Source organism: Myotis yumanensis, unplaced genomic scaffold (assembly GCF_028538775.1).
Source record: "Myotis yumanensis isolate MYYU_CA2020_CCGP unplaced genomic scaffold, mMyoYum1.0.hap1 SCAF_13, whole genome shotgun sequence".
Lineage (NCBI taxonomy): Eukaryota > Metazoa > Chordata > Mammalia > Chiroptera > Vespertilionidae > Myotis > Myotis yumanensis.
In genome coordinates, this window is record NW_027223764.1 from 23,282,997 (window position 1) to 23,295,987 (window position 12,991).

Genomic DNA, 12,991 nt, shown 5'->3' on the forward strand with positions numbered 1-12,991 from the left:
GGGTCATGTGCCCACTCTGGAACCCCTGGATGAGAACCAAGGTGGAATGAGAGTGAGGTAAGGGTGATTCCTGAAAGTAAAATTGGAGTGCTATTTTGAACATTTTTCACACAGTGTTCCCTCTACTGATACAAACACTGAGCACATTTAAAAAATATATATATTGTTGATTTTTTACAGAGAGGAAGGGAGAGGGATAGAGAGTTAGAAACATCGATGAGAGAGAGTCATCCATCAGCTGCCTCCTGCACACTCCCTACTGGGGATGTGCCCGCAACCAAGGTACATGCCCTTGACCAGAATCGAACCTGGGACCCTTGAGTCCGCAGGCTGACGCTCTATCCACTGAGCCAAACCGGTTAGGGCAACATTGAGCACATTTTAATAAGAGAAAGTTTTATGAAAGCATAGGTAATTTCCTAGGGGCCCAAGTTCCTCAGTGTTAGGAATGCCTGACTCCTGCTGTCTTCCATGTTGGAGCTGGGGATGCTGCTGGGGTGATCTGCTCACTTCACTCGGGCTATCTGTCTGCCCCTTTCTTAGAGGGCTCAGCTGCCTCTGATGGCAGGATCACCGGAATTTTTGTCTCACCTCTTCTGGAAGTCTTCAGACAACCTCAGCCCTCACAGAGAAGGATGTGATGGCACACAGGAGTCCTCTGCCTAACCTGACAATGATTACAGCTCCTATACAGCAATACACCACTTTTGCAATATTCCCCAAGTTAGCAGAATAGAGTGGTGAGGTACAGGCTCCCAGCTCAGGCTTGCTGGCTGTGTGTACGTCATCAAGTTACTAACCTCATCAGTAAAATGTAGGTATTAATAGTAACCTCCTCCTGGGAAAGTTGGAAGGCTTATATTAAATCTATTATCCTACTCTATGATGATCATTACTCACATTTTACAGCTGAAATTTATTAACTTGCCCAAGGTCATAGAACTAGTAGGTGGCCACATTGAGATGCAAATCCAGGTCTGCCTGAGTCTAAAACACAAGCTATTGACCACTATGTCCACTGTCCCAAAGAGAGAAATATTGTAGGCACCAACTGGATAGACCTATAGGCAAAAAGCAGGAAAACATGGATCATGTTTCACTTCTCCTTTAGATCCCTATAGAACAGTGATGGCGAACCTATGAGACACGTGTCAGAGGTGACACGCGAACTCATTTTTTTGGTTGATTTTTCTTTGTTAAATGACATTTAAATATATAAAATAAATATCAAAAATATAAATCTTTGTTTTGCTATGGTTGCAAATATAAAAAAATTTCTATGTGTGACACGGCACCAGAGTTAAGTTAGGGTTTTTCAAAATGCTGACACGCCGAGCTCAAAAGGTTCGCCATCACTGCTATAGAACTTACTTTGCCTCTTTTATTTTTTTGGATGCTGCAAATAAGAAATTTAGAAATAAGCCCTAGTGGTGTGTAAATCATTTAAGGGTAGGGACAACTTCTTGTTCATTTTTGCTTTCTTTGTATCACCTACCATAATGCTTTGCAAGTAGTAGGTGTTCAGTAAGTGTCTTGAATGAAATTGAGCTTATTGTGTCGATAGGTGTAAATATACCAATCAATAGCCTTAGGGTACTAGGGGCACTCCAGACTCCTGAGGGGGGTATCCATCTGGCAGTTCACAGAGTTCTGAATTATTAATATATATTTTGTCTTTAAGCACTTCATAGCATGGTGCCACTGCTGGACACTATCTGAATGAATCTTGACTCTACTTCTTAACTAACTATATGACTATACACAAGTTATTTACCTTTTCTAAGATTCAACTTTCTCATTTGTCAAATAATACTATTATTATAATATTACAGAGGATGGAACAATACTGTAGATAAAGCACTTAGTATAGTGCCTGGCTCAGAGTAAGTGCATAATAAATGCCATTTATTATTATAATTACATGAAAATATTAAAGAATATTTCCATATTAAAGTTGGTTTTTTTGTTTGTTTTAGAATTTTTAAGTATGTGAGGATAGATAGGACCAAGAGCCTGAAGTACAGAGGACAGCTGTCCTGGGATCAGGCCCTGTCCAGAGGACTGATTTCTGGGACACAGTTTTGCTGGGAACAATTGTTAAAAACTTCAGCCAGGCAAGATGCTCCCTCTGGGGATCTCTGAGTGGTGTAGACCAAGGATGTGGATACAAATTTCAAAGGGCATAGACTTTCTGAAAGTGTTAGTATGAAGCTTTTTGCTCTTTGGGTCTCCATAGATTAATTAAATCAGTTCCCATTCTTTAGTTCTGTGGACCAGGTTTTAGATAGACCTACGATCTGTTTCAATAAGGGTTTACTCAAGAAATATTGTCTCTTTCGTCTTCCAGCGCAACCAATTACCCTTGGGAGGCAGGTGGGCATGGGCAGGCCTATTCTTTTGGGGTAATCTGTAGCCAAGATTCTTTGTAGGGCTGGGAATTCACAGTAGGGGATGTGGCCGCTTCTCAGATATGCAAACAGGAAGGCTGAAGGTGCTTAAAGCTATTTCATTTCCATCAACTTTATGGACTTTCTGCAAAGTAGGACTGTTCTAGGGGATGGAGGGTGGGGTGAGATAGAAGAAAGAATGCCATATGCCTAAGACACAGTCCTGATCTCAGGGATGTGTAACCTGGTGGAGAGATGGATATAACAACTAACCATTATGCAAGGCAAAATGAATTACGAGCCTTGCTCATGGTAAAAACAATGGGCTGAGAAAACCAGAGAAAGGAGAAATCCCATCTAACTGATTGGAGTAGAAGGACTAAGGTTTAAAAAAGTAGCCCGGCTGGTCGACCCATGCACCAGGAGGTCACTGGTTTGATTTCCAGTCAGGGCACATGCATGGGTTGTGGGCTCGATTGATCCCAGTGTGGGGATGGGGCATGCAGGAGGCAACCAATCGATGTTGATGTTTCTCTCTCATTAATGTTTCTATCTCTTTCTATTTCCCTTCCTCTCTCTAAAATTAATAAAAACATATATATATATATATATTTTTTAAATTGAAGAGTGGGGAAAGAACATTGTAGGTGGCGAGAACAGCCTGGGCACAGAAGCACGCACTTAGATAAAATAGGGCTTGTCAAGTTGCATGGGTAACTGCAACTTGTGGGTGAATTGGAGGGTGGGAGGAGAAGCTGGGCTAGATTTTAAATTCCACCTTCAGGACTTTCTAAGGCCTTGTAGGTCTTCTTGGCTTGTGGTATCCCTTGATGCCCCATAGCCTTGATAGCAACCATATTAAAATGCATGTATATCCCACTTTAAAACTGATGTATAACTGTAAGGCTGAGATGAGTGCGTTGAGCTCTAGTTGACTAGTTTAGTGTACCTATAGATGTGGTCCTAGGACCAGTGCCAGTCTAGGAAAAGTTTAGAATCAGTGTGGGATGAGATAAGCACAGAACTTGAGAGGAAACACTTAGAAACTTTTATAGGCCATTTGACATGGCCACAATAACCAAGCAAGTGATCATTTTTCTAGTAATTCACTTTTATTCTAACTTCCAAAAATATTGGTTCACAATACAAACAGATTACATTGGTCTAAAATGCATTGGAGATTTTTAAATCTCTATGGTCCAAACCTTTGTAAACATTGGAAAAAAATTTAACGTGGAGAAGCACTGATCTAATTAAAATAATATTACTTGTTCAAGAAAGTTGAGGTTGGAGATAATAGAGGAAAGAATTGATGAACTTGAGGATAGATTAATAGAAGTTTTACAGTGTGAATAGCAGAGATTAAAATATCTAGTACTCACCATTACATCTATACACATCTATATTTATAGTCCATTGTGCCTAAACATTCTGACTTAGTTGAAGATAACTTTGTGGTAAGTATAGAAATCCACTCAAACTAACATAAAATAAAATAAAGTGTGTTTGTGTGTGTGTGTGTGTGGGGGGGTGCGGGGTGGTTGTTATTAGAAGACTACAGAAGTACCTAAAGGAATTCAAGGGCAGGGGGTGCCACTGATTCTAATGAGGGATGAAGCAGGAAATGGAATCCAGGCTGCCGCTCCTCCCTTTTCTCTCACTCGCCCTTCTTTCTGTCTCTTTCTTCTGCAATGGAGACTGTGTTGCACCACCCATCCTCATTCAAGAATAAAGAGTTTGTTTTCCAGCTGTGGCTGTAAGATGAGCCTCTGCTGTCTGTTGTCTTTGGGGATTGCCTTGGCTAAGAAAACAGCCCCATCTAAAGCCATACTTTCTCCCAAGGATGGCCACATCTAGAGAGTAATCAACACAAAGGTATAAAGCTCTGGTCCCCTTGGGACAACTGGGAAGAGACATCTCAGCTCTAGAGCTCCCTACAGGGTTACCTTGATGGGACCTGCATCACAGCTCAGCTTCTCTCTGCCAAATTCTTCTTTCCCCTCCCTTCCAGATGTTGCTCTCAAGGGTACTACCTAATAAAGGTCTGTGCATTAACTTCTCAGGTGACCCAACTTGGGACACCATACTTCCCAATCTTCCTCCACTCTCTCCCCCACTTCCTTTTTATACTCTCATTTTCCCTCTCTTCCTCTCCCTTTTCTTACCCCTTTCCCTTCCTCCATCCCTCAGACTGTATAGTTTCTCACTTCTGCTTCTTTCTGAGCTTCTACATCATTCCCTACTCACTTTTGAGACCAACCTTCTCTGCTCCTCTGGTACATGGACAATCATGGCTGCTCCAAAATGGTGTCTTCAGCTCCCCAGTCAGTGTCCCTGTGGCTTATGCTATTGGTATCCCACCCACATGCCCTTTACTAGGCTGATGCACCCATCCTACAGCTGACATGGGTTCTACTTAACAACTCACAGTTGTACCCTTCTGTGGAGCATTGCCCTTAGCCAACCTTCTCTGCTAGAGATGCCTAAGAGATTATGCCCCACACTTTTTGGACATTAACTATCAGATGAGGGGCTATGAAAGTCCATCCTCCTTGCCTCAAGGCAGGATATGCTCTGCATTACAATTCATGCTCTAGAGTTCCCCATGGGGTCGGACTGAAGCCAGAGTTTTGAAATGGCATCTTTCCCTGTCCTGTGCCCCTCTCACTATCTTTCAGATGTAGAGAAAGCACTTGCTCAGTAAATCCTGCTGCTTTGAGGGAACCTGATATAAGATCATCACCTTGAAATCTGGTGCCATGGCTAAAGACATAATGCCAGATATCCAGAAGGGATAACTAGATATGAGCCCACCCAGCTTCTGGGTTGAACATCTGGATCAGGAGTTCACTCCAGGCCCAATCGTCTATGGCTGGAGAGTGGTACAGTGTAGAGGAGATGAGGGACACAGGCAGAGAGGGCAACTCACAGAAAAGACTGGTCAATTCCTACAAAAAGTGGACCCTACCATCTGTCCTTCTCCTCAGTCTTTTAAACACTTATTTTCTCTGTCAGCTTCCTCACCTCTGTCCCCATCCACATCCCAGGTTTGAAATGAAGGGGGCAGTTTTGAAAGGTGGCGCCATGTTATGGACCAAGGATTGGACCACGTGTCAGGAGACCTGGGTTGTAGCCTACTTCACCCCACTTGCTTCACATCTCTGGGTCTCAGAGTTAGGGTAAAGTAGAGAGTTGGTTTGCCAAGTTGAATAGTCAGTGCTCCTATGAAAACAAGCAGGGCAAGTCTTTAATGTCCGCATCCCTCAACTCAGCACAGTGCCTGGCACAGAGTAAGAACACGATAACATATTAAAAACAGGAGAGAGCATTTAAAAATAAAATGACAGTGAATTACATTAAGACAGTAAAGGAAGAGTGTGACCCAAACTCATGCTATGGGTGTGGAACCATTAGCACTTGCTGAGTGCTAATTCGTGCCAGTTCTGGGTTAAGCACTTCAAGTGCTATTCCCAGTACTGCTACAGTGTGACAAAGCACCCCAAAACTTAGCTGTTTAAAACAACCATTTTATTATGTGTATAGATTCTATGGGTCAGGAATTTGAGTAGGTGATTGTAGGATGGCTTGTCTCTGCTCCGTAACATCCAGGGCCTCAGTTGGGAAGATTCGATGGCTGGTGGTGACTTGACAGCTGGGAGCTGGAATCCGCTGGAGCCATCACTCAGATGACTGGTGGTTGATGCTGAGACCTCAGCGGAGGTTGCGGACCAAACCCTGGGCTTCCTCACAGAATGGTGGCTTCAAGCTGCTAGGACTTTTGACATGGCAGTTCAGGTTCACAAGGCAAAAGCATCATCATTTTGTAACCCCAGCTCCAAAGTCAAACTGCATAATTTCCTCCACATTCTATTGGTTGCCCGTCCAGATTTAAGAACAGAGGAATTAGGCACCACCTCTTGATGGGATGAGGGCAAGGTTCTCATAGCACATGTGGGACGGGAGATATAGTTAGAAAAGTTCAATCTGCCATGTGCTCCTTAATTCTTCCATGTCCTTGGAGTAGGCATTATTGTCCCTTTAAAGATGAAGAAACTGAGGCTCCGAGAGGTTAAATAACTTGTCTGTAGACAAAGCCAGTACATGGCAAGGCTGGATTTGATCCCTGTCTCTACAAAGCAGGTGTTCTCCAACAGCATATACGCTGCTTACAGAAAATAGGAACTGAGGAAAGGAATGCATTCAAAGGCCAGTTCTCCCTCTGTGCAGGATCGGGAGTGGGTAAGCCTTCTTCTCCTCCCCCATAACCCTGATGTCAGAGTTAATATCTTTACCATGTTATAAAGGAGTCAGGTTCCTGTGCATAACTCCCTAAGGTATTGCTTCTGGGAGATTCTATAATGATGTGTGTACCTTTGATGCCTTAAGTTTGCCAGATAAGGGCTGGGAGAGGGGTTGCTGTCCCCCTACCCACACCTTCCCACAATCGTTTGGTCAAAGACTCTGGGGAACAGTGGGCTGGAGGAAGTTCTGTTCCCTTCCGTAAAGGCAGCATGCAGAACCAAGTGCCAGGAATACTTTCTCTGTCATGATCCCCATTTAAACTCCTATCTTCCCTTAAGTTCAAACAAGGACCACTTCTTTCAGGAAGACATCTTTGATGCTCTCCTGAATCTTACAATTGGATGTTCAGATGATAACTGGCACTTACTGCTTGCTCTGTTGTGTCCTAAACCCCCAATGAGCCTTCTAAGGACTCAGAGGGCAAGGACGGTGCCTTTCTCTCCTTCAGTTCTCTCCTCAACACCACAGGAATGATACCTTATTAGGTACTCCATACATACTGATTGATGAGATCAAAGGGCCTCATAAAGTTTATTATTATAACAGGAGGACACACGTGCACCTCTGAGAGCCCATAGAGTGCACAGGCATTGTGCTACTTGCTACGACCCTTGTGATCTAGAAGCAGGGTTTTAGAAAATCAAATATGATCCTCCTGGGCACTCTGCAGCATGTCAATAACATATCAGACTTGGTCTCTAGAAGTCCTTGGTCAAATCAAGAGGCCTTCATTTGAGGCAAGTGCTATAAGGTTACAATCTCAATTAGCTGTCAGATGATTCTAGAGTCAGACATTTAGAAAGTCCCTAAATAGGGTTTTTGAAAAGCCCAAATCTTGGCTTTAACTTATCCTGTAAGTTGTTTGAAGGATTGCTGTAGCTGGAGCTATTGGACAGGAAAGAATGGATCTTACAGTTTTTATTTCAAATTAGTCTTCTTGTAATAAGCAAATTTCTCTACCCTTCTTTTAATTTGTCACCACTTTACCTCAAAGTGTTCCTAAAAGTCATGACTTTTGGAAACACCTTTGAATGTTCAAAATCAACTGATGAACCTGTTCATAAATTATGGGTAATCAATATCAGTGTTTCACCTTCACTCATTAGTCACAACATAAACTCTTGATTCAAATATAACCTTATGGTATAAAACTATTTCCTAAATACACCATCACCAAGAAAAAAACTAAACTCCCTTAAGTACTTACCTTGGGATATGAAAGAAAATGTAAACATTTTATTTGGCAGTTCTGAACACATGAATAAATAAATGGAAAAGTACATATTAATATTTCTGTTTGGAGTAACAGATATCATTAAATGCTTATTTACACGCCTTCACTGCAAAGAACAGTTACACAATTCAGTTTTCTCTTATAAAAGGTAACTTCCCACACCACTGGACTGGACAGTTAAAGATGGGGATACTGGTAGTGCTTGGTTCTAGCAGTCTCAGTGTTTGAAAGGCATTCTTTTGCAAGTGGGATAAGAAGAGTCATCATGCATTGAGTTCATCCGGACCATGTACTGTAGAAAGTTTCTGATGGCAGCCACAGAATTTGTGTGTCATGCGCTTAAGTCAACTATGACATGTTTGTAAATCTGTGTATTTCCCTTAAAACTGGAAGCAAAAAGAAAATTGCGTTTATTAATGGACACATGTGTGAATGATCTTGGTGCCTGAACATTTAATTCCTGAAATTTCACAAATTTGGCTTTCTCTGCATCCCAGTTATACACTTGAGTAAAAGAATAATCACTTCCAAGAATTGCATATTGATAGTTATTTATCTGAAGAGGCTGGAACACCATAGATCCTCGTGATGGCATCCTCTGAATATCCTGGAATGAGGAGCCTCCCCATTTCATTACTTTGGAATCACCAATGAATCTTGTCAAGCAAATGTACACGTCACCTTTCACTGAGAAGTGCTTTACGGCATATACATCCTCCATGTTAGGGATGTCAGTTTGGTTAGTGAATAATTGTGTTGCTTTGTTCCACTGATAAATTACAGGACGCTGGGAACTACTGGACAGGATTAAATGAGGCATTCTCAGTGCCTGAGGTGTTCTGGCTATTTCTAGGTATTCCACATCAGTGTCCCTGTACCACGCATGTAAGGATTGATGGGAGTAGAATCCATTTCCATTCCATTTGTAAATGGTAGTAAAACCAGCTTTTGAACTGTCAGCAACAACAAAGTACCAGTTGTTTTCAATCTTGAATGTTTCAATATCATTGGGTTTTCGGATTTTGAGAATTTCAATATCCTGGATTTTTATGAATTTATTTGCGAAACCGTCTCGCTTATAGATGTGAGAGCCGCCAAATAGCTGGGCCACAATAACATAGAGCTGAGTTTCAATGACTATGGGCTTGCATACTACAGTGGACGTGCCTGGGAAAAGACAAATGAGAGATTAGCTGGATGGTCATCCTCTTTTGGAGCATGCAGACATTGTCATGTTACATCCAACCTGCACTAGATATTTAGGATACATGGCTATAGCCTGAGTTTCCTTCTCTCATTTCTTGCAGAAAGAAAACATTGCTCTCCCTAATACATCATGAGTTAATCTTTGTAATTGTAGTGAAAACAGCCATTTATTGAGCACCTACTATGTGCTTTGCCAAATCATCTCATTAAAATTTTCCAAAAGGTTAAATAATAAATATTATTATCCCCCGTTTTGTTGATGAGCAGGCTGAAGCTCAGAGAGGTTCAATGCTGCTAGGAGAAGGCAGAGTTGGGATTCAAACCCAGGCCTACCAGCATCGCTATGGGGTGGGCAGCTAGGTATTCCAGGGTTTCCATCTTGGACTTAGATCCCACAAGATTCTAGGAGCAGGGGTGGGCAAACTTTTTGACTCGAGGGCCACAATGGGTTCTTAAACTGGACCGGAGGGTGGGAACTAAAGCATGGATGGAGTGTTTGTGTGAACTAATATAAATTCAAAGTAAACATCATTACATAAAAGGGTACGGTCTTTTTTTTTTTTTAGTTTTATTCATTTCAAACGGGCCGTAGTTTGCCCACGGCTGTGGAGGTTTGAATGGTGGTTTGGGAAGCCCACAGCTCTGTCTGTAATTGGTTTCTTCTAAGTGCGAACTACTTCTTGAATAACCTGACTTTCCCCTGAGAAAGGAAAGTGATGCCACTTGGCATTTTTCTGCATCTTCAGGTCACTGGTGGCAGGAGAGAAGAGAAGGAAGAGGGAGGAGTACATAGATGATGCTCATGAATGTTACTTTGGGAAATATTAGAGACCAACATGAGGTCTGTCAGTGGCCTAGTTCAGTATCCTTTTGGTAAGAGTTTAATATTTATGAATATACTCTGAACTCCTCAAGGGAGCTTGATTCTAGGAAATCCAAAGAGAAGCGGGGCAAATGTAGGACCCTGGTCTTTTCTGTCTGCAGCCTAGGGGGCTCTGAGGCACTAAGTTCTGCATCAACTCTTTCTACTAATTGACTCCATCCAGAGACAGAATTATTCTACTTGTGACCCTTTTCAGGACTCAACTGATTGTGTGACCTTGGAAAAGTTACTTAACTTCTGTGGGATTTAGTTTTCTCTTTTGTACAGAGAGGGTTGAAACTAGATCAGGGCTGGTCACTAGATTTTACCTAAGTACCCATAATGACTGACTGATGATGATAAGAGCAACTGCCTGGAGAACTGTGTTGAGAAGGATTCTGTGGCCACTGCTGCACTCTGCAAGAAAGAGCACCACAGTGGATTAGCAATATCTGTCTGGGGGTGAGGGACAGGATGTTGACCATATACATGACATCTGTTTGTCATTTTATACTAGATGATGCATTCTGAAGTTGCAAGTACATGATTCATTTCTCTCTCAAGTGCTCATCTAAAGATTCATTCAAGCCCTAGCCAGTTTCGCTCAGTGGTTAGAGTGTTGGCCCATGGACTGAAGGGTCTGGGGTTAGATTCTGATCAAGGGCATGAACCTCCAATGCAGGCTCCATCCCCGGTCTCATCAGGGCACATGTGGGAGGCAACCAATTTATGTGTCTCTCTCACATCGATGTTGGTCTCCTTCTGTCTTTCCCCTTCCCTTCCACTATCTCTAAAAATCAATGGAAAAAATATCCTTGGGTGAGGATTAACAACAACAACAAAGCTGTTGATGGACTGCACATAGGTAAAAAGAACTGGTTTAGATTACACAAATGCCTACTGTAATCCACTGGAAAACAAGGAAGGTTTAGGGAGAAAGGGAAGCATAGCCTTTCTCCTTAAGAAAGAAGGAGGATTCTAGAAGGGTATCAGTTAGGAGGGGATTCCTTCATTGGGTACCTCTGTCTCAAGCAAGCTCAGACCTGTATTGATCCTTTGGGCAATGGGCCAAGGACCACCAACAAAATCTAATTATGACCCTCTCAGTTTTGTCTAGGAGCTTTTAGGAGTAGATTTAAAGGTATTAGGAACTAAAGCTGATGTAAATATTTCACAGAGTGTCCCATGTTCTAATTTATGACTTAAAAAATTTCAAGTTGTTGAAATGAGAAAGGAACCTAAGAGATCACCTGAGTAAATGTTTGCATGGCAAAAAAAAAATTGGTTTCCATGGTCAAATTAAATGCAAAAAATTCTGGAAAGAGGCTTGTTTTTTCACTGTTAGGACTTCTCAGAGCCTCTAATGTGTATTATTCTGAATCTCCAAGAGGGAGATATGGTTCATAGATGTATTTGACCTCAAAACCCTTTTTGCCACAGGCATACATTAATATTTTACAGAAGTAATGTTTGTGCAACAAAGTTTGAGACTAATTGGTCTAAAATAACCTTCTTATTTTAAAGTTAAGAAAAAGAGGGCCCAGTGAGAGTGAGTAGCATCCCTAGTTTGTGGCAGAACCTGGATTAGAACTCATGATTCCTAGTCCAATACTTTCTCCTCCAGGAAAAATTATCCACCTTTTATTGCTAGACTAGGTACTATGGTAAGTTTCTTGAATATATGCTTGCATTATCTTTGATAACCTTGTAAATATTTCAGATTTACAAGTGAGAAAATTAAAGTTTAGGGAACAATTCCAGATCACTTAGTAAATGGCAGAGTTGGGATTCAAATGTCTCAAAGCCTTCCCAATATCGCTCATCTTTTCCTGTTGTCCTTGGTCCAAGCAGCTTAACTTTCCACTCAAAATATGATTAGGCTTCTCATACCTGTAATGTTGTCATAATTCCGGAAGGTCTTTTCTACATGGTCCCACTCAAGGAAAATGCATTTTCCATTAAAAGGCTGAGCAATGACTACATACTCATCGTTCATATAAGAAAAAGTGTCTATGGACAGTGATTGATAAGGCAGCTCTTGAGACTTTGCAAATTCTGCAAAAATAGGAAGTGACAATGAGTAACTGTGTGCTAAAGTCTAGCTCCTTGGCTAGATATCAAATGTCCATAACAAATGCATTTATTTTAGAAAAGTAGTAAAATGACAATTTTACTTTGCTTTTAAATGCATGACATTTTAATGGTTCATAATATTTTAAAAATCAAATTGCTTAGTTGGTTTTTGAGATATAAAAATATCAGTTCCTGCACATGCAAAAAAGTGTAGCCCTTCTTTTAATTTCATGAGGTGGAATAACTTGGAATACATTACCTGTAATGATACAATCAAAATCCTTGGAGGAGAGGCTATTGATTTTGCGCTTCTTGTATTCTGGAGGGCTTTCGCAGTAGATGTCTTCGACAGTTGCATTGGTGTGGCCTAGCCATTCCACCAGCCACTTCAGTTTACAGTCACAATTAAATGAATTCCCTCTGAGGTCCCTGAAAGACAAACTTCAGCTGCTTTTGCTCTATGAGGGTCCTACCTTCACAGTATGACTTCTATTTCAGCCATTAGTATGTGCCAGAATGCCCCAGAATCCACCTTGAACCTGACTAATTCACTCTGAGCCCAGAATTACCACAGTGTACCATTACAGGCCATCCCAGTCAAAGGAACCTCCTAACTTACTCCCTCTTGGATTCGAAGGTAGCTGGATCTAGAGCTGTGCTGTCCATAGAAATATAATGTGAACGACATATGTAATTTAAAATTTTCTGTAGGCACATTAAAAAAGTACAAAGAGACAGGTGAAGTTAATTTTAATAATATATCTTATTTAGCCCAATATATACAAAATATTATCATTTTGATATGTAGTCATTATAAAAATTATTAATAAAATATTTTACATTCTTTTTTATATTAAGTCTTTGAAGTCTAATGTATATTTTATACTCATTTTATAGCATATCTCAATTTGGATGCTAAATTTTCAT

General features: G+C 41.2%; 1 protein-coding gene across 3 annotated transcripts in view; it reads right to left on the reverse strand.

Annotated features, from left to right (window-relative positions):
• Positions 1 to 3,480: 3,480 nt before the first annotated feature.
• The window catches only part of LGI1 (leucine rich glioma inactivated 1), a 40,448-nt gene continuing 30,937 nt past the window's right edge, over positions 3,481 to 12,991 (reverse strand). For 2 of the 3 annotated variants that reach the window (XM_070432683.1, XM_070432680.1), the window contains 3 exons: positions 12,324 to 12,505; positions 11,882 to 12,046; positions 3,481 to 9,090 (listed from right to left, as the gene is read on the reverse strand). In XM_070432683.1, coding sequence (XP_070288784.1) covers positions 8,255 to 9,090; positions 11,882 to 12,046; positions 12,324 to 12,505 — 1,183 coding nt within the window. In that variant the 3' untranslated portion in view covers positions 3,481 to 8,254. The remainder of the gene's footprint in view (positions 9,091 to 11,881; positions 12,047 to 12,323; positions 12,506 to 12,991) is intronic. The other variant, XM_070432681.1, reaches the window with a different exon arrangement.